The 21,950-nt window shown below is 34.9% G+C and overlaps 1 protein-coding gene across 3 annotated transcripts in view; it reads left to right on the top strand.

Annotated features, from left to right (window-relative positions):
* MED13 (mediator complex subunit 13) overlaps positions 1-21,950 on the top strand; it is a 104,440-nt gene that overhangs the window by 50,260 nt on the left and 32,230 nt on the right. For all 3 annotated transcript variants that reach the window (XM_045986033.1, XM_045986032.1, XM_045986034.1), the window contains exons 9-16: positions 96-776; positions 11,583-11,796; positions 13,218-13,299; positions 14,996-15,117; positions 16,768-16,858; positions 16,991-17,205; positions 19,082-19,278; positions 20,017-20,930. In XM_045986033.1, coding sequence (XP_045841989.1) covers positions 96-776; positions 11,583-11,796; positions 13,218-13,299; positions 14,996-15,117; positions 16,768-16,858; positions 16,991-17,205; positions 19,082-19,278; positions 20,017-20,930 — 2,516 coding nt within the window. The remainder of the gene's footprint in view (positions 1-95; positions 777-11,582; positions 11,797-13,217; positions 13,300-14,995; positions 15,118-16,767; positions 16,859-16,990; positions 17,206-19,081; positions 19,279-20,016; positions 20,931-21,950) is intronic.

Genomic DNA, 21,950 nt, shown 5'->3' with positions numbered 1-21,950 from the left:
ATATGTAAAAAAACAAATACATGAATTGTCTAATACTGTTAACTTGTGTACTTTGATGTAATAGCTATACTATAACCATTCTTCTAACTTTTTAGGCACAAAAATCTCAAACCAAGAAATCCTGGACAAGGACAGGCACCATCTTTAAGTCAGCAACAACAAGTACTTCCTAAGCACAAGACCAGTGAAAAACAAGAAAAGAGTGAAAAACCACAGAAACGCCCCTTGACTCCTTTTCACCATCGTGTATCTGTTAGTGATGATGTTGGCATGGATACAGATTCAGCTAGCCAAAGACTTGTGATCTCCGCTCCAGACAGTCAAGTGAGATTTTCAAATATCCGAACTAATGATGTAGCAAAGACTCCTCAGATGCATGGCACCGAAATGGCAAATTCGCCTCAGCCACCTCCACTTAGTCCTCACCCATGTGACGTGGTCGATGAAGGAGTGACTAAAACACCTTCAACTCCTCAAAGTCAGCATTTTTATCAAATGCCAACACCAGATCCCTTGGTTCCTTCTAAACCAATGGAAGATAGGATAGACAGTTTATCCCAGTCTTTCCCAGCTCAGTTCCAGGAAGCGATAGAACCTACAGTGTATGTTGGTACAGCAGTAAACTTGGAAGAAGATGAAGCTAATATAGCCTGGAAATATTACAAGGTCCCAAAGAAAAAAGATGTAGAGTTTTTACCACCTCAGCTTCCAAGTGATAAATTCAAGGATGATCCGGTTGGACCTTTTGGACAGGAAAGTGTAACATCAGTTACAGAGTATGTATTTTTTTAATAGTCGCTATTTATAATTTAAGGGTAGAAATGATTTAAGTTCTTGATACTAGGACTCCAGAATTGTTTCAGGGTTGGATTTATAATAATCCTTTAAGTATTAGTTTTGCATAACTTCTTTAGTGTATTTTTTTCCTCAGGGAACCTCTTTATTGTGAAATATTAGTCAAAAAAAAAAAAGTGGAGAAAATAATAGCCCTTATCTGTCTTCCAACTTAACGGTTTTGCATATAATTAGAACTCCTGCGTACAATTTTTCTTCCTCCATTTTTCTTTCCTCTGTCCTAAATTTGGTATTTATATCATTTCTATAGATGTTTTTATACATGTAGTTCTAGTTAGTTCATTTTAATTGCTTTATAGTGTTTCTTTGTTATGAATAATACATACTTTATCTACTTTCTTAAAGATGGACATGTTATTTTCAGCGTTTTTCCAGTTACATAGGATGTAGCAGTAAGCTTTTTTTGTACATATTTCCTTGTGTATTTGTATAAGATTTCTCCAGGGAATACATTTAAAAATGGAATTGCTGGGCCTTGGGGTCATTGCCAGGTTGGCTCTCTACCTATACCAGTTTACATCCTCATCAACCAGCAGAGGATGAGAATGGTATTTTCCTCAGTGTTTGGTATTACAAGACTTTTAATTTGGCTAATCTTCTATATACAGAATGGCATCTTACTGTCTTTATATGTGTTTTCCAGATTCCTAACAAGATTAAGCATCATTTAAAATGTTAATTGGACATTTAGATTTCGTCCTTTGTGAACTGTCTATACTCTATTTTTCTTCACTTTTCCCCCCAGTTCTTTGCACGTTCTGGCTATTAATCTTATATTAGTTACATTTGTTAAAGATATCTTCCTCCATTCTGTGGATTGTCTTTGTCCACTTTCTGTCTAACATTCTTGGGGTGGGAAGCTTTTTTGGGTCGCCCTTTACTATGTTACCCTGATTACATTTATATTTTGTCTCATAAATCTTTGGCACTTTCATCTATAAATTTTTCTAAAAGGTAAAAATCAACCAACAAAACATTATTTTCATTAAAAATATCTGTCTTCTTACCAGTGCAAGACCAAATAGTGTGCAAAGGTTATTGTCAGCAAAAGTATTTAAGGTCTTGATTTTAGCTTAGAATTTTAAAATTTCAGAAGAATATGTGCAGGTATAGTGATCCTTTGTTGTCTTTATTGGGCATTTGCAGTGAACTCGATCAGTTTGAATTCTTTTTTTGTCCTTCTGAGAAATTATCATCCCCCCCCCCACCCCATTCTCTATGGAACCTCTGTAATTCATATGTTGGATTTCTGTATTTTCTCTCATTTCCCATCTGTTTTTTTCCTTTGTATTCTAAAAGGATTCCTCAAGTTTCTTCTAACGCTTTCTTGAAGCCTTAATGTTATGTTTTCTTATTTCTAAGCTTTTTAAAAAACAGCATCCCCTTCTTATTTAATGCTCTATAATTTTTTCTTTAGAATTACTTTATTTTCCTTTTTTTAATAATTATTTCTTCATACACTTATTTTTTTCTTTTTTGAGAGAGATGTACTGAGAGGGTGGAGGGGAGAGGAAAAGAGAGAATCTTAAGGAGGTTCCATGCCCAGCATGGAACTCAAGCCCAATGTTTGGGGAGGAGGGAGAGGAGAGCTTATTCTCTCAATCCTGACATTATGACCTGAGTTGAAATCAAGAGTCAGATGCTTAACTGGCTCAGCCATCTGTGCTCGTCTTCATACATTTTAGAATGAAGGACTAGGGGAGCTGATTGGCAGGCCTTATTCATTTAGTAAATAATTTAGTATATTCTTCATATTAATTCTGTATACTGCTTTATGATAACTCTGTTGGGGATGATCTGGAGGGGAGGCCTGGTACCTAAATTCCAGGATAAGAAGATGTCAGATCTTGGGTCTTCATCAGGTAGCTTATTCATTTTTCTTAGAGAAGGAACTCTTACTCCTCCATTTTCAGCTCTTATTTTTCAATTCTGTCTGGAGATACAGGTCCAAATTTTCTCTAATTTTTTTTTTTTTTTTTTTTTTGAGAGTTTGGCTCTCCTGTTGTTTATATAGGTTGCCTTTGGCCCCCTCTTGCATATTCTAGGCCATGACCTTTCTCTGCTGTTTCATTGATTTTGAGCTTCCCTGGGACTAAGTAAAATGTGTAGCCCATTTGTAGCCTCAGCCTATCTCATTTTCCTTACTGTTAAAGGTTTATTCTCTTATTATATTCTTCATTGTTTTAGTGAATAAACCTTTGTGCCTTATCTAGCTCTTTGAATCTTAAACATACTCTAGTATTTTTTTTTTTAATTAAAATTAATCTGGATTTGAAACTTAGGGACTTCAGGATACCCTTATGATCATGGAAGAAACCTAGCTTATGAGTTTTTAGTCAGGAGATCTCATGAAAGCAAATGATGTCTTGGACACAAATCTCAAAAGATCTGAGTACTGGAGGTATTATAAAAGTCCTCAGTTCTTGTCTGGAACTACTGTTGGTCTTTCTGTTTCTGTACTTCTCTACATACATAGTAGAGTGATCATTATAAGTTAAATGTTATGTTACTCATTTGCTTAAAACCCTTGAGTAGTTTTCCTTTACATTTAGAATAAAATCCAAACTCTTTCCTTATCTGAAAGATTGTGCCCAGTTCCTGCTAGTTCTTCACTCTTATTTACTAACTCCATTTGCTTCTTGATTTCATGACATCAACTTTCTTGCTCTTCCTTCATAAAGCCAACCTCATTCCTAATGACCTTTAGAATTGTATTATAGATGGGGAGACAGTTCACCTCTTCTTATTTAGCCCTGTTGAAAAGTTATCTTCTCAGGAGGTATTTTCCTGACTATTATCTAAACTATGACTTTTCTTCACTCCCCAAATCACTGCCTATCTTGTACACTGCTTTTTAAAAATTTTTTATTTTTTCTTTATTTTTATATTATTTATTTTTTCTTTACATAGGTCATCTGAAATTACATTATGTATTTGTTGATGATCTTTTCATTAAAATGTAACCTATATGAGGGCAGGGACTCTCTGTCTTATTTACTGCTGTATTTCTCCAGCATACACACACACACATATACATGCCTAGAAGAATTCTAGGTCCATAGTAGACATTCAGCAAATGTTGGGATAAATGAAACAACGGTATGGCCCTAGGGTTACTGATTTTAGAACTTGTTTTTTTTTCTAGATTTTATTTTCTTATTTAATGTATATAAAACGTAGCATTGTGAATATTTTTAGCTTTACAAACTTAAAGGGTGAGTTTTTATGGGCACATCATATTCATAAGATCCAAGAGTCCTAGCCATAACTTTAAGTGTATTAGCTGCATGTGTGCGTGAATGAACATCAAGTGAAATGAAATGAAGGTCTCTTAGAAGTTAATGCAGTTTAATCTTAGAATCTGTTCTGATACTATTTGACATTTTTCTCACTGAATAAGAATGAGAAGGAAGAAGCATAATGTAGAAAGGTAGCATGCAGAGTAGAATGGTGCTGGGTCATGATTATGTAAATTAAGGAAATGATATGCTTCTATCTGTTCCTGGTCACCATTTTTTTCTACTTCATAAAAAGAAAGGAAAAGAATGAATAAAATTTTTTTTTTTTTAAATTCTATGTCTCATGTAAGTATTGTTTTGGTTTTACTAGTACTAAATGTATATTGTGTCACAATTTACTTTTAGATGAATCCTTTTTATTGTTATAGTAGATTAGAATATGAAAAATACCACAAAAAAGTAAGCCCTCAGCTTAGCTGCTTGAAACATGAACTAAAACATTTATGGAATATAATTGTTCTGTACTTGATAGGTTAGAAGTTTTTTGGTTTTATTCTTTCCTTTTGTAGTTAACTGTTCTATGGCTGTAGTTCTCAGTTGGGGCAATTTCTTATTTCCCCACTCATACCTTCAGGTGACATGGGGTAGTGTTGTCACAACATGGGGCTTGCTAAATATCCTACCATATATATAGTACGGTCCCCAACAACAAAGCCCAAAATGTTAATAGTGTTGAAGTGCTTTAATACTATGAATCATTTTTAATAGAAATTTGAACTCTAGGATAGATTACTAAATTAGGCTAAACCTGTTTACTGATTAGTTTTACTAGGGAGATTCCCCCATACTATTTTATTATCCAGTAAAATATCTGGCATGGGGTTTAGTGTTAGCATTATGCTAAGGCAGAAGTTTCGGTTTTTTGATTTGTTTGTTTGTTTGTTTCCATATGTTAAAAGGATCTTGTTTGGGTAATTTAGTGATTCTGGTCAAGCTATTAATGTTACTTGAGATAGGAAGCTGTGAGGATCATTTGTCAGATGATATTCCCTGTCATTAAAATAAGTTCTGTGAATTAATATTCTCTCAGTGGCATTTAAACAACCTTAAATTTTTAAAAGAAGCATCGTTTAGCTTTAAAACTAGGATCTTTTCAGGGCACCTGGGTGGCTCAGTGGGTTAAAGCCTCTGCCTTCGGCTCAGGTCATGATCCCAGGGTCCTGGGATAGAGCCCTGCATCCAGGCTCTCTGCTCAGCAGGGAGCCTGCTTTCTCCTCTCTCTCTCTCTGCCTGCGTCTCTGCCAACTTGTGATCTCTGTCTGTCAAATAAATTTTAAAAATCTTTAAAAAAAAAAAGATTTTTCTAGTCAGAGTAATCCATTTTTTATATAGTCTAGATTTTTTATATAAATAATTTTTTAAAAAATATTTTATTTATTTGACAGAGAGAAACCACAAGGAGGCAGAGAGGCAGGCAGAGAGAGAGGAGGAAGCAGGCTCCCTGCGGAGCAGAGAGCCCGATGTGGGGCTCGATCCCAGGACCCTGGGATCATGACCTGAGCCAAAGGCAGAGGCTTTAACCCACTGAGCCACTCAGGTGCCCCTATATAAATAAATTTTTGAATTCTTACTAGACATTGTAAATTTCTAATCTTTTTTCCATACTCTTGAGTTTTGAAAGCGTATTTAAATATATGGCAGTTAGGGGGCTGTTGTAACTCTTATGTTCTTTCACCCTTTTTGAAAGATCATACTCCTCAAAAACATATTTTATCAGACTGAATAAAACTGAAGTTTCTCTAATATGCAAAATGCTATAAGGCACTGTTGGGAGTTTAAAGTAAATTTGGTCCTGGCCCTAAATGAAATTGTAATCTAATGGAAAGTAACGTTAAATTCTCTGATAGAAGTATACATAAAATATATTAGGGATGGAGAACCAGAGTAAAGAATAATGTATGGATTTTGTGGATGAAGAGTAGGCTGACGAACTTTACAGCACATTGAATACTAAAGTAGGGGAGTAATAAAAGTGTTAAAGACCAGCATATTTATTTTATGAGGGAAAGAGGAAAAACAGATCTGAATGCTGCTTTTCTACTTTTTTACTTTGGACAAAATCTTAAGCTTAATTTTTATAATTTTTTTAAAGCGAAAGAAGCTGTTAATCTCTTGTTATCTTGAAGGAGAGGGATTGGGAAATTTTTGTGTCTCCATTATGCCTTTGTGTAGAAATACAACTTTTAACTATGTGCTTGTAATGCATATACGTTATAAATTTGTGAATTCAGTTTTAGGAGCCTGCTTAAAGATTCAGTCAGGCAGTTATCAAGTGTTTCAAGCTTAGGAGAAAACTTGTATTAACCCAGTTGGAGTAATATAGAGGCATAGAGGGGCAAGAATGTATCAGCAGAAATTTAAAAAGAAACTTTTTAAATAAAAATTGACTTTGACAGGTGTGTGTCTTTTTAGAAAGTGATGAAGGAGGAACTTGGATGTTTGTTTTATTTATGTCAAGTGAAAACTCGATTTCCGTTTGGTGTGAGTTAAGTTTTCCATTGATTGCTGTTAAAAGGTGGCATTGTGCTTCCATAATAGGTGAATAAACAAAAGAAAGCAATATTGTTGGTTTTTCTAATTAATTTTAGGTGATGTTGGCTGCCTGGCTAGGACAGAGTAATAGGATTCATCATTTTTAAACACCTTCCCAGTGTGCAGCAGTTGATGCGAGATTTTTCAGCAACTACTTTAAAGCAAAATTCCTTTTTAAATGTCTTAGTATTTGTTCAAGGAGAAAGGTTGGGGTGGCACATAGCATATGTGCCATATATACACGATATACACATCTGTGGCTATCCTCTTTTTGCTTCTAGTTATTTTTAGTTTCTCTATTAGTTAATGATAGCATCTATTTTAGAATAGTGGCTTTTAAGACCTTGTAAGTTTTAAAGATAGCAGAGTTTCTGCAAAGAAACATGACAGTTCTTAATATCATTTTTCAAGGGCTTAGCACTTAATTCTAGTAGTATTTGTGATTGCTTAAAATGGTCTTCTGTTCTGAATCAGAGGGAAACATTTCTAAACCCTGAGCAAGGAAGAACTATACTTGAGCATATTTATCATGTTTTGTTTGGTAGTAAGGCCACATATATCAGGGTATTTTAACCATAGCATTCATCAGTAGAACTAGCTCCCATGTTGTATTAGTGATATATCCAGTTTTTCTTGTATATATTAAAAGGTTTATAGAGTGTGTTATTTGACCTTTAAAAGTTAGTTTTAGTCATTTTGTTTCATGGAAGTCTATGATGAAATAAACTTTTGATTTACTGTATTCTAAATCTTTTAAGTAAATCTTATTTGATAATACAATAAAGCTTTACTTTTGACAGCAAGCTTGACTCAGTTTAAGGATTGATTCTGAAGATTGGAGATGATATTAGAAAAGATACAATTAGGGGTGCCTGGGTAGCTCAGTGGGTTAAAGCCTCTGCCTTCGGCTCAGGTCATGATCCCAGGGTCCTGGGATCGAGCCCCACGTCCGGCTCTCTACTCCGCAGGGAGCCTGCTTCCTCCTCTCTCTCTGCCTGCCTCTCTGCCTCGTTGTGATTTCTCTCTGTCAAATAAATAAAATATTTAAAAAAAAAAGAAAAGAAAAGATACAATTGAAAATAGGGGATTTTTTTTTTAAATTTTTATTTATTTGACAGAGAGAGAGATCACAAGGAGGCAGAACAGCAGGCAGAGAGAGAGGAGGAAGCAGGCTCCCCGCTGAGCGGAGAGCCCGATGCGGGCCTCGATCCCAGGACCCTGAGACCATGACCTGAGCCGAAGGCAGAGGCTTAACCCACTGAGCCACCCAGGCGCCCCGAAAATAGGGGATTTTTAAAATTTATTGAATTCATTTATTAACATCTCCTTCTGTAGCTTATCTCCTTTTATAAATGTCAATCTTAAATATTGTCATAGCTTGTCTGGAAAGAATTTTATTGAATAAAGGCTTAAAAGCATGTGCTACTCTAAGGTATGTTAAATTCTCTACAATTGTATTTCAGGAGGGGCATCTGGGTGGCTCAGTTGAGTGTCCTGACTCTTGATTTTGGCTCAGGTCATGATCTCTCAGGTGGTGAGATCAAGCCCCTTGTCAGGCTCCATGGTCAATGGGGAGTCTGCTGGAGATTCTGTTCATCTCCCTCTGCCCCTCTCCCTGCTCATGTGCACAGGCATTCTCTCTCTCTCTCTCTCTCTTAAATAAATCTTACATAATTATTTTTAGGATGGAATGTTGTCATAGTAAAAGAAAAGAGATACAATTAATGAATAATATAAAAATAATTTCAATTTGCTTTGGGCTTTGCAAAGCTTCCTGTTCATGGCTGTACCTAATCCTCTTCCAGCTGGTCTGTATTTAGCATTATATCTGATTGAAACTATCTCTGTGGTTAACCATTTGGCTGTGTTTCTTTTAGAAAAGGAGAGGTGTTATTCCTGTTTCACAAAAGTATGTGTATACTATATAATTGGATAGTGATGAAGTGACTGAGTTTTTAATTTGGCATCTTTTAAAAATCACAATTTTTTCTATTCTTAATTATTTTGAAATATAGAAGGATGTGTAATGTAAATAATTTATATTTTAATATTTGTTGTGACTTGATACTCTTGATACTATTAACTACATTTAAATTCTTTGCATATCCCAATGTCTGTGATAACCGTTCAATAAAATAACAAGTTGTCTTTAGGCACTGCATTTGCTTTACTCATTTTTATTCTTCATAGAGCCCCATGCAATAGGATTGGTCCTTTTAATGTTACTGCACACTAATTTAACTACCTATGTAAAGAGTGTGGCAGTTTTTCTGCTTCTGCTAGAGGACAATTTAATATGAAAAACAGAGTTGTGTTATTTAGCCCTTCACAGAGTAGTAGTGTCTTTGAGGTTGGTGGTGGAGAGGGGTAGGGGTAGTGGGATTTTACACTTTCACCGTATGAATAGTTAATTTGAATATACGTACTTAAAATCTGTCTAGCCCTAACTTTGCTATATATTATCTTAGCAAACCATTTTTTTCTGCATAGTTTGCACATCAAAGAGAACATACCCTTCATTTCTTATCTTATAAGATTAAATGTAAGTTTTAAATAAGAAAATCTATGTCAAAGTAGTTGGAAAAACTATTTTCACAGTATTTATGTTAAAATCTAATAGTTCAAAAAATAGTTATTTAGGGTCTAACATGGTAAGGTATAAAGCTACTGTTAAGAAATAAATGTTCATTTATAGAACAGTACTATTCTAAAAATTGTGGTTTTTTTTTTTTTTTGTTTGTTTGTTTTATTTATTTGAGATGGAGCAGAGGTAGGGGCAAAGGGAGAGGGCAAAACAGGCTCCCCAACAAGCAGGGAGACCAACACACAGGATCATGACCTGAGCTGAAGGCAGAACTTAACAGACTGAGCCACCCAGGCACCCTATCCTAACAATTAATTGCAAAAACATATCCCTGTTGACTAGATAGCCCCATGTTCTTATGGAAGAAAGTCTTTGTCGACTTGGGATTTTAGTTTTGGGGATAAATCTAGGGCATATTAGGAATAAAAATGGCATGTATGATATTTGATAACGGGTTTAGAAAATACCAGTTATCTTTTTTATGGCTTCTGTTTCAACCTTAGTTTATAGAGTATAGAGTGCTTCTAGTGCTGGGCATTGGTGAATAGATTTAAAAATAAAAATATATTCCTCTCAATCCAGGGTTTTCTGAACTAACATATGCTTTCGTCATTCCCAGATCTTAGATCTCTTAGGATTTTTTTGTGTTAAATTGTTGGACAGATAAAGTGGTAGCCATACCACTTTCTGATGAATAAAGATGCTTGTTTCAAAGTACAGGATTTAGTATTATTAGTGCAACCCCAACATCTCTATCCTGTATACCTTTTAGATTTGACATATTCATTTAGGAAATACTGACTGACTTTAACATGCCAGGTGCTATTCTGGGCATTTGGGATAATTTCAGTGAACAAAGACAAGATCATCATTATTTAGGGACTTACATTCTACTGAGAGTGACAGTCAGCTATGAACATAAGCAAGTTCAGAAGTATGTTAAAAGATAACTGCTAAGGAAAAATAGAGCAGGGCAAAGGGGCTCAGTGTTGAGGTAGTTGGGCATTTTGCAATTTTAAATAAGGACTCATACATAGGGTGACATTTAAACAAACTTTTAGGAAGTGAGGGAGATGGCCATGCTGATATTTTGAGAAAGGATGCTCCAAACAAAGGGAATAGTCAGCAGTCTATCAGGCCTGTTTGAGGAATATCAAGAAAGTTCTTGGAAGCAGAGTGAGAGAGGAAGGAGTAGAATAACAGAAGGTGAAGTTGGGAGAGGAAAAGAGAAAGATCATGGAAAGCTACGGTAGGATATTATAAGGACTTTAGTTTTTATTCAGAATAAAATAGTCCTGTAGAATTTTGACCTTGGTCTGAGTAGAAGCTTAGCTGCTTCTTTCTGGCAGCGTGGGAAACTCAGCTTTACAGACAACAGAGAACATGAATTTGGGAATCAAAAGTGTCTTACACAAACCAAAATCATTTAGTATTCACATTCACCAAGCGCCCCCGTCTTCAGAGATGGAAAAGTTCTGATGCTTTCCAGGATTCTGGTGTGCAAATCAGCTTGTTGTGGCTTCTTTTCTCTTAACCTTAGATTTCAGCTTTCTCTGATCTGTCCGTTTCTACTAGTTTGTCCTTCCTACTTCACTGTTGTTTCCTGTCTTGTTCTGTTGTTCTTTGTCATTTTATTGGTAATTTTAGGAGAATATAAAGAAACATATGTTTATTACTCACCATGTGAAACCATAAGGCTGATAATATAAAAATAAATTTTTCAGCATGATCAGAAAAAAACCTTTAAAGTACTTGTGCTGAAACTTGCTGTTATAAAACCTCTTGTCTGAATTAATAATAGTTATAATGTTATTTTTGGAAAACACAAACCAGGTCTTTAAAATATTTTGTAACTATCCACTCATGCGGTGGGACGTGGGAAATGATAATCACTTTCATCATATAAATATATAAATTGTATAAACTTGTCTCACCATATAGTCCACATTTTGAAAGTTCCTGTCTTGGAGCAGTTGCAATTTAAGAGTCCCTTTCAGTGAATGGATTTGGACAGGTTAATGCATTTGAGGATTTAGGAAAAAAGTGGATTACCAAAAGAGTATATTTTGGTGAAAGAACATAGCAAGAAGAGGCCTAGATTTTAGCTTCATTTCTTTATTGCTAAATTTGAAGGTTTAATAAATCATATAACCTTTCTATGCTCCGGTTTCTTCATTTATATAATGAAGGATTGCAGGTTAGATGATCTCTAAATAATCCTGAAAACTTTATGATTCTTAAGTCATACTGTAATTTTTTAATGATTTTATGGAAAATAAATACTAATTTTCTAATTTTGTTTTTTTATGCAGGTTAATGGTGCAATGTAAGAAACCTTTAAAAGTTTCTGATGAATTAGTACAGCAATATCAAATTAAAAATCAGTATCTTTCAGCAATAGCATCTGATGCAGAGCAAGAATCTAAAATCGATCCATATGCATTTGTTGAAGGAGATGAGGAATTCCTTTTTCCTGATAAGAAAGAAAGACAAAATAGTGAGAGAGAAGCTGTAAAAAAACACAAGGTGAGTAAAAGAAATCAGAGTACACCAAAGGGTCTCTGATGATTTGTAACACTGCATATAGTACCATACTTCTCATTATTGTCTTTTAAAATAGAACAAATTAAAAAAAATAGAACAGATTTATCATTGTGACTTAGGAAAACTTTTTTTTTTTTTTTTTTTTTTAAAAGAGATAGAGCAAGAAAGACCAGGGCAAGGGGAGGGCAGAGAGAGAGAGAATCTTTTTTTTAAGATTTTATTTATTTATTAGAGAGAGAGCAGGAACGGTGGGGAGGGGGGCAGAGGGAGAGGAAGACACAAACTCCCTGCTGAGCAGGGAAGCCTGACACAGGGCTCAGTCCCAGGATCCTGAGATCATGACCTGAGCTGAAGTCAGACACTTAACCGACTGAGCTACCCAGCCTCCCTGAAAGAGAATCTTAAGCAGGCTCCATGCCCAGTGAAGAGCCCAACATGGGGCTCAAGCTCATGACCCTGAGATCATGACCTGAGCGGAAATCAAGAGTCAGATGCTTAACTGAGCACACATGTGCCCCAGGAAGATATGTTTTTTTTTAATAGGTGCATCAGGCACATTATACAGAACTAAGAGTTTATGTGGACTTTATAGCTGGTCTCTCATAATAAAAAGAGTCTTACTGTTTAGTTTTTGGATTAGAGAAAGTACATTAACGTCTGCGATACTGAAGTCAGGGCATTTAAGTAGATAAACTATTTTGATACTGAATTAAAATATGCTATAGGTAGATTGCCAGTTTTCAAAAATACGATAAAATACACAATGCCTAGTTTATAAAATACATGATATTTTTTAATGTGAGTTAAGAACTTATAGTGTCCCTTAAAGTAATGTATTTTATGTAGGATATAGAAGTATTTATTAAAATTTTAAAAAATCAAATATTTGAGGATTTATTAAGCACAAGATCATGCTGTTAAGAATTTTGCCTTAAAAACGAAATGTAGACATTAAAAACTATAAAACTGTGAAAAGGATCCAATAATAAGTGTAATACAAAGAATTCATTTCCCAAAAAGCCTTACTGTGTGGCCAGTACTTGAAAATTTGTCCTTTTGTAATTATGAGAACAGTAGTAGCTGGGAAGGCTATAGTATAGGTGCTGTAGAAAGAATGTGGACTTTTGGAAATTGAGCGATTTATGTTGGAATCCCAGCTCCACTATTTATTTACTTACCGGATATATTTATTTATCAGATATATTTCTTGGGTTATCTTTAACACTACTTTTTGCCTGTAAGTTGAGCTTAGTACTTACTTATCGTTTAGGTTAGTTGTGGGAATTAGTATGTCTGTAGAACACCTGGCAGGATGCTTGACATGACACGTAGTTACTCAATACTTGGAAGATTTTGTTATTTTAAATTATATATTTTAATCTAATATGTAATACTGTTTGCAGGGAGAAGATGGGCCATCTAGTGTGACAGTTTTATCACATGAGGAAGATGCTATGTCTTTATTTAGTCCCTCTATCAAGCAAGGTAAAACTTCTATTTCCCAATAAAAATATTGCATTGTAGGATTATGACTACAAACTAACGTTGATATTATTAGACTTCTGTTTTTCCTTTTTGTGTAATTCATAGGTTTCATAGAGAGGTACCTATCTTAAAATGATGGCTTTATTGTTTATTTTGTACTGGGAGAAACAAGTTGAGATGGTAAAAATCCTTTGTTTTCCAAACAAAGCGAAGTGGAACTTCGCTTTCTCACAAATAAAAATAGTTCTCATCTGTAAAATGAGAATTAAGAGATCATCACTTAAGGTCCCTCTCAGATCTGAAAACTTACAAATTAGGCTTGACTATAATTTTGTTGTCCTTTTCTCTCAAATTAGAACTGTTGCTGAAATTATTAATTTAACAAATAATTATCAAGCAGGTGTTACATATAGGTACAGTTCTTGACACTGAGACCAAGGCTCCACTTTGAAAGTATCTGACTAGTTTTGTTGTGCTTGGAATAGGCATACGACAGCACGTTCTTTTACAAGTTCTATTTAACTTTTGATGAAGGCAAAAGAAGTTGTCCTTCGGTAGGTTTTTTTAGGGACAAAGTTTTGTTTTAATATTTGAAATAGAGAGGGTCAGGCTCTCAGAATAAGGAAAAAATGGTCTTTAATGAAGTAAATTCAGCTGATAATTTTGAGTAGCTTGATAGATTAACAGTTTGGGTTCTTTGAGCTATTTACCTACCCTAGGATGTAGAGAATATATAATTGCTATCCTGCACTTTGTCACAATATGGACCACATACTGCATTCTGGATCATCTTTTGAGGTGGAGATTGCAAATCTTGGTTTTTAATAAGTACCCTAGATGATTTTTTTTTACACCAAATTTCAGAATTACTGTTCTAGGGAATTTTTAGAACTGACATGCAGAGGCACATGGAAAGTGGCTTTTATGTTTCTGAAAATGAGGGCTATTTCAAGTCATTTGATACTCCAGGGATGCTTCAGAAGGTTATATATCAAACTACAAATTTGGTTTTTGTGTATGGGAATGTAAGAGGAGTTTAACTTCCATTGGTATTTGTACTTTTTTCTTAAGTAATCATATATTTTTCCCCCTGCGGCTGGGGGGGAGAAAAAGGGAAAAGGGAAATAAAATTCTAGAACTAAAAGAAAGCTTAACCAAAAGATAATATTTATTGAGTACTTAAGTGCCTAGCACTGGATAAAGTGTTTTAGCTACATCCTTTCATGTTTAGTTCTTGCCATTACTAAGGCACAGAGAGGTTAAGTAACTTGCTCAGGGTCATTCTGTTAGTGTGATTTGGGAATTCAAATTAATAATAGTCCATCTGACTCAAGAGCCAGAGCACTTAATCATCATACTATGCTTGTTTTACATTTCAGAAAGATAGAAAAATAAGAATGTGTGTGTGTCTACTATAGTTCTAAGACTGTATCTTTTTATTTGATATATAAAATTGGAGTACTTAGCCGTGTTATGGATTACATAGTGTTTGGTGAGTTTCCTGGAGAATTTAGTACTGTTACGTTTGCAACTTTATTTCTATAAAAAATTTTTTTAGATTTAAGCAAATCACAGTTTTTTATTGCATAATACTCTTATAAGTTTAAATTTAGATGTCTAGTTTAAATGAATAGAATAATATTTATTTGGTCAGTTGTAGAATTTTTTATTTTGTTTTTCTGATTGACATATATAGATGCTCCACGCCCTACTAGTCATGCCCGTCCTCCATCAACCAGTTTGATTTATGACTCAGACCTGGCTGTCTCTTATACTGACCTTGATAATCTCTTTAATTCTGATGAAGATGAATTAACAGTGAGTATTCTATTAAAGGTTAAGGTTAAAATTTCTTTTCCTTGATCTTATACAGACTTACTTTACAGAAGTGATGTGTGACTTGAATAGTACATTTTAGCCCTGAAAAATAGGAAATATTTGGAAAATTAAATTTTATTAATTGGTTTCTTTTTTTAAACTTATATTTGAGCAATCTTGCCATAGAGTCACATATAAACTGTAAAGGTTTTTTCTTTTTTTTATATTTGAAGGACATGTGTGATTAAGCTTACTTTCTACCATATATTCTTTTCCTGCAGTCTTTAGGAAGCAGAATTATTTTCCTGTTCTTTGATCTCTCATTTGAGAAATGACCCTGGAATTGACTCATGCATAAATAATAACATTATAATTATGTGCCTGGTCAATTTATTAAGGAATACTACTCCTTTGAATATGTTTGACATTCTAGCCATTATTATAAGACAGCTATATACTATAATAATGAAAGAGGTAGAAAAAGAAATATTTAACTTTGAACATCCATTTGCAGAGGAAGATGATTATAAAAGAAAGTTTAAAATGAGATTTGCTAGAATGTCAAGTCTCTAGCAAATTAATGAACTGAGTGCTGCATTATTATAAAAAGAATTCCATTTTCATCTGCATAAAGGTAGCTTAGAAACTTCTATAGTACATTTGGTCATTCTTGTTCTATAAAATATGTACTTTTAATCCTCTCTATGATACACACATACACAGTGCATATGTATATTTATGTATATATGTATATACATATATATGCACATTTGGTGTCTTCACTTAAGTGACCTAAGGTAGATACAGCTATACACAAACTTATATTCTGTATTCCTGAATACTTGTGTAGTTTTATGCTTTCTCTCTGTTACCATTCATGTACCAGCTATGGCTCTTGTGAGGTAAAAAGGTTGTAATTAGAACTCAGTCTGTATATTTATGACAAAGTGGCTAACAAGAGGCTTGGAACCAAGTTGTCAGGTCTGAAAACATTGGTGACAGATTGGAGATGGTAAAACGACTTGTTCAAAGTATTAAAACTAATTTTTAGTTAGGTATCCTGTTACTTACCATATGAGATCTTTCTGAAGTTTGTGCTTTGTTTTAGATGTTGTAACATTTTTGTAAGGGTAAGGAGATTATTAAACAAGATAAAAGTGTAAATTAGATTTCAGAGGGATGATTTATATAGGAAACTTCATTACATTTTATTTAAGGGGACAAATGCTTTATGGGTATCTTTTACTAAGAAGCGGATATTACAAATTCTTATTGCAGATTTCCTTTTCTTTCTTTCTTTCTTTCTTTCTTTTTTTTTTTTTATTTTAATAGGCTTTAAGTGGTAGGTTATTTTTGTTCTGTGTGTTCTGAAAGTATTGGTCCTGTGTTTTGGAGGAACTTTTCCAAACTCTGTTAATTTGTAGGATTATCAAATAAACAGAGAAATTAATCTGGATTCATTGATTGCCTAAAAAGTGTTCTACATCTTTATGAATTGTTTCTAATGACTAATATTTGGCTCTAGCACAACTAGAATAATATATTTGATGAATAGGGTTGACTTTCAAGTTATATCTTAATGATTACCATCTTGAATCACATTGCACTTAAAATTTTAGATAAATAATGTGTTTTTGTTTTTGTTAATAGCCTGGATCTAAAAAGTCAGCAAATGGAACAGATGATAAATCAAGCAGTAAGGAATCAAAGACAGGAAATCTGGACCCACTATCTTGCATAAGTAAGCTTCCCAAATCTGCTCCAGATAAGTCTGCAAATTTTTAATCTGAATAAAATTCCCCACCCCTTTCTTTTAAACACAGATTTACTTCTTTTTAGTCTTACGTTAAAGTGTGTGTTTTATTAAATATAGGCACTGCAGATCTTCATAAAATGTATCCTACACCACCATCGTTGGAACAACATATTATGGGATTTTCCCCAATGAATATGAGTAATAAAGAATATGGTAGTATGGATATAACACCTGGAGGAACTGTTCTAGAAGGAAATAGTTCTAGTATAGGAACACAGTTCAAAATTGAGGTTGATGAAGGATTCTGTAGCCCAAAACCTTCTGAAATTAAAGTAAGTATTTTATTTTTCTAGAAAAATAACTGACTTCCTATATATATATTTTGTATATAGGGGAAGGGAGAGGGGAGGCTGGGGAGGAGCAGAAGGAGAGGGAGAGAGGATCTTAAACAGGCTCCACGCCCAGTGTGGAGGCTGAAGTGTGGGGCTCTGTCTCGCAACCCTGAGAGAGTGACTTGAGCTGAAGTCAAAAGTCAGAAACACCCAACCAACTGAGCCACCCAGGTGCCCCTCCAGTATTTTCTTACAGATTCAGTATATTGCTATATTAAAAAATCTGTTCATGGTGAATCCTATTTTGTGGTTGACAAATTTGATGACTAAATAGTGGGTACACTATTAAGAATGCATTTAAGAACACTTAGGCTGCTTCCATAATTTGGCTATTGTAAATAATGGTGCTATAAACATAGGGGTGCATGAATCCCTTTGAATTAGTGTTTTTGTAATTTTTAAAAAAGATTTTATTTATTTATTTGACAGAGCACAAGCAGGGGGAGTAGCAGGCAGAGCAAGGTGAAGAATCAGACTCCCTGCTGCACAGGGGGCTCAAATTGGGGCTTGATCCTAAGACTGTGGGCTGAGCTGAAGGCAGCTACCTAACCAACTGAGCCACTCAGGCGCCTCACGTACCTTTTGAGTAGATATCCAGCAGTGTGGTTATTGAATTGTAGGGTAGTTCTATTTTTAACTTATTTAGGAACCTTCACTGTTTTCCACAATGACTTCACCAGTTTGCATTGCTACCAGTAGTGCAAGAAGGTTCCTTTATCTCCATCGACACCTATTGTTTCTTGTGTGTGTGTTTTTTTAAACATTTGATTTATTTGACAGCATAAGTAGGGGGAGCAGCAGGCAGAGGGCGAGGGAGAAGTAGGCTCCCCACTGATCAAGCCCATGTTGGGGCTTGATCCCAGGATTCTGGGATCATGACCTGAGCTAAAGGCAGATGCTCAACTGACAAAGCCACCCAGGCTCTCCACTTGTGTTTTTTATTTTAACCATTCTTACAAGTGTGAGGTGATCTTACTGTAGTTTGTTTGTTTAGTTTCTTTTTAAGGTAAACTCTATGCCATACACAGGGCTCAAACTTAAAATCCTGAGATCAGGAGTTGCATGCTCTACCACCTGAGCCAGGCAGGCACCCCTCTCATTGTAGTTTTGATTTGCATAATCCTGATGATGAGTGATGTTGAGCAGATGAATGGATAAAGGTGGATGTGTACACACACGTACTCATGAATATTATTCAGCCATAAAAAAGAATGAAATCTTACCATTTTTAATGACATGGATGGAGCTAGAGAGTGTAATGCTGAGCAAAATAAGTCAGACAGGAAAAGACAAACACCATATGCTTTTATTTGTATGTGGGATTTAAGAAACAAAGGGGAAATGAGAAAAGAAAAAAAAAAAAGACAAACCAAGAAACACTTGACAATAAAGAATAATCTGATGGTTACCAGAGGGGATGTTGGTAGGGGGATAGATGAAATAGCTGATGGGGATTAAGGAGTGCCCTTGTGATGAACACTGGGTGATGTGTGGTATTGTTCAATCACTAGTGTACACTTGAAACTAACACAGCACTGTTAATTAACTGGAATTAGAATGAATACATTTAAGAACAGAATTATATTGGGTACCTGGCTGGCTCTGTCAGTAAAGCATATGACTCTTGGTCTCAGGGTTGAGTTGAAGACCTACTTTGGTCATGGAGCCTACTTTAAAAAAAAAAAAAAAAAAAAGAATATAATTTTATTTGTATTTTATTATTTTGTTTAAAGAGAGGGGGTAAAAGGTCTGGATTTAGTTTGGCATATTTACCCTGGAAGATAAGTTGCTGAAAGTCGTGGTCTTTGTATTATAGGATTTTTCTTATGTCTATAAGCCTGAAAATTGTCAAGTTCTGGTGGGATGTTCCATGTTTGCACCTCTAAAAAGTCTACCAAGCCAATGTTTGCCTCCTATCAAATTGCCCGAAGAATGTATTTACCGTCAGAGTTGGACTGTTGGAAAATTAGAATTGCTTCCTTCAGGGCCTGCGGTGCCATTCATCAAAGAAGGGTATGATTTTGATTTATGTTACTGGTATAGTGTAGGTGTGCTTACCTAGCTTTAATTTTTTTCATAGAAGTACCTGCTTTGCTAGTACTTAGAAAAAAGATACTGGTTTTTGAAAATTCTAAAAATTGTTTTTTGATCAATAAATTATAATGGTGTTAGTTGCATGTGGGTAAACTGTTGGAAAACTTAAGACCATTATGCTTTGATTGTTTGTCTTCATTTGGAGGGGCTGTCTTCAGAAGTACCTTTTATTTTGTTCTAAAATACTAAATCCCATTTGTTTATTTGCCATATCACACACTTTTAATATTTCAGTATTTCTGGAATTGGGATGTATTATACTCGGTAGCCTCTTAAAATTGCCTTTGTCCCTTATTTTATGTAAGCATCTCTAAAATCAGGATTTTTTTTTAAATAGTAACATCTTAGGATCAATGAAATTTGATTCTTTGTAGTATAAGAAATATAGATAGTAAATGTGGATATCTAGGTGTAGATAAATGTAAATAGATTTTATTTGCAATTTTGGCACTAGTTGGTCCATACTCTATAACAGTCACTAGAGTGGATATTATAACCAGAAATATGTTTTAGTTATACTTGTAGTTTTTGCACTAATTGCGTTTTCATAATTTTCAGTGTTACTGAAAAATGCTGGGACATTTTTAGTTCTATTTCATATTATTAATGTGTTCCTTTATATATGTGTTTAATTTTCTTTTACCCCGGTAACACTAGTGATGGAAGTACTATTGATCAAGAATATGGTCCTGCTTATACACCTCAGACTCATACTTCTTTTGGGATGCCTCCTAGCAGCGCACCTCCTAGTAACAGTGGAGCAGGAATTCTTCCTTCTCCGTCTACGCCTAGGTTTCCGACTCCAAGGACTCCAAGGACTCCAAGGACTCCTCGAGCTGGTGGACCTGCTAGTGCTCAAGGTTCAGTCAAATATGAAAATTCAGACTTGTATTCACCAGCTTCTACCCCATCCACATGCAGACCCCTTAATTCTGTTGAACCTGCAACTGTTCCCTCCATCCCTGAAGCACACAGTCTTTATGTAAACCTCATTCTTTCAGAATCAGTTATGAATTTGTTCAAAGACTGTAACTTTGATAGTTGCTGTATCTGTGTCTGCAACATGAATATCAAGGGTGCCGATGTTGGAGTTTACATTCCAGATCCAATGCAGGAAGCACAGTATAGGTGTACCTGCGGCTTCAGTGCTGTCATGAACAGAAAATTTGGAAACAATTCAGGATTATTTCTTGAAGATGAACTAGATATCATAGGACGCAACACAGAATGTGGCAAAGAAGCAGAAAAACGTTTTGAAGCTCTCAGGGCTACTTCTGCTGAACATGTTAATGGAGGACTAAAGGAATCTGAAAAATTCCCTGATGAGTTGATATTATTGCTACAGGATCAGTGCACTAATTTATTTTCACCCTTTGGAGCAGCAGACCAAGACCCTTTTCCCAGAATTGGTGTAATTAGTAATTGGGTACGTGTTGAAGAGCGGGACTGTTGCAATGACTGCTACCTTGCATTGGAACATGGGCGTCAGTTCATGGATAACATGTCAGGAGGAAAAGTTGATGAAGCACTTGTGAAAAGTTCATGCTTACACCCCTGGTCCAAAAGAAATGGTAAGCATCCTAATGGAATAATTTTTCTGTTTATCTTCCTTTAGTTGTAAGACTGCTTTTCTTTCTTAGGAAAAAGTGTTAAAGGCAGTTTTCCATGTAGCTAACAGAGACATTGAAATTTGGACTTAAAATTCCTCTAAGAATGACATTTTTAGAGGGAGAATTCCCTAGCAGTTTAGTTTAATTTCACCAATAAAAGTATGGTTATTGTAAATCTGTAATTAGCATACTTACGTAGGAGTATAAAAGGCACTTTGCAGATGTTAATTAGCAGAAAATTGCTAGTTGTCTGCTTTATTCAACATTCTTTCACTCATTAAATATTTACTGAGCACCTGATATGTGTGCCACACAGTGTTCCTTTATAAAGTACAGCACTAAATGAAGCAAATATACTTCCTGCCCTTTTTGAGCCTGTAGTTTATGAGAGAAGACATTAAAAAAAGTAAGTAATTATATAATTTTAGATAGTAACAATTGCTTTGAAAAAAAGGGCAAAGAAGTGGAAAAAAGATACTATTTTAGATGTATGGTTAGAGAAGATATTACGGAGGCACTTGAGCAAAAAACTGTAAAAAGTGGGAAAATGGAGCTATGCAGCTAACCAAGGGAAGAGTGTTTCAGACAGTGCAAAGACCCTGAGGCAGTAGTGTGGTTAATGTGTTTGAGGAACCGTTAAGAAGACACTGTTGCTCGAATGAACTGAGTGATGGGAGATTGGTCAGACATGATATCTGAGAGCTGGCCAAACACCAAATGTAGGGATGTTAAGGTCCATGCAAGACTTTTATTGTTTATTCCAAGACTGATGGGAAGCTCAGTTTTGAACAAAGTTTTGAAGCATCTCTTTTGAACAAAGAAATAATATGTTATTTATGTTAATTTTTTAAATTTTTAAAAGATCCCTCTGGCTGTTGTGTTGTGGATGGTGAAGGTAAGAATAGAAGCAGATAGGAGTTAGGAGGCAATTGCAGTAGTCCAGGTGAAAGATGATGGTAATTTAGAGAAGATTGGAAGCAA

This window comes from Meles meles, chromosome 18, assembly GCF_922984935.1.
Source record: "Meles meles chromosome 18, mMelMel3.1 paternal haplotype, whole genome shotgun sequence".
Classification (NCBI taxonomy): Eukaryota; Metazoa; Chordata; class Mammalia; order Carnivora; family Mustelidae; genus Meles; species Meles meles.
This window is presented reverse-complemented; position numbering and strand designations above follow the sequence as displayed.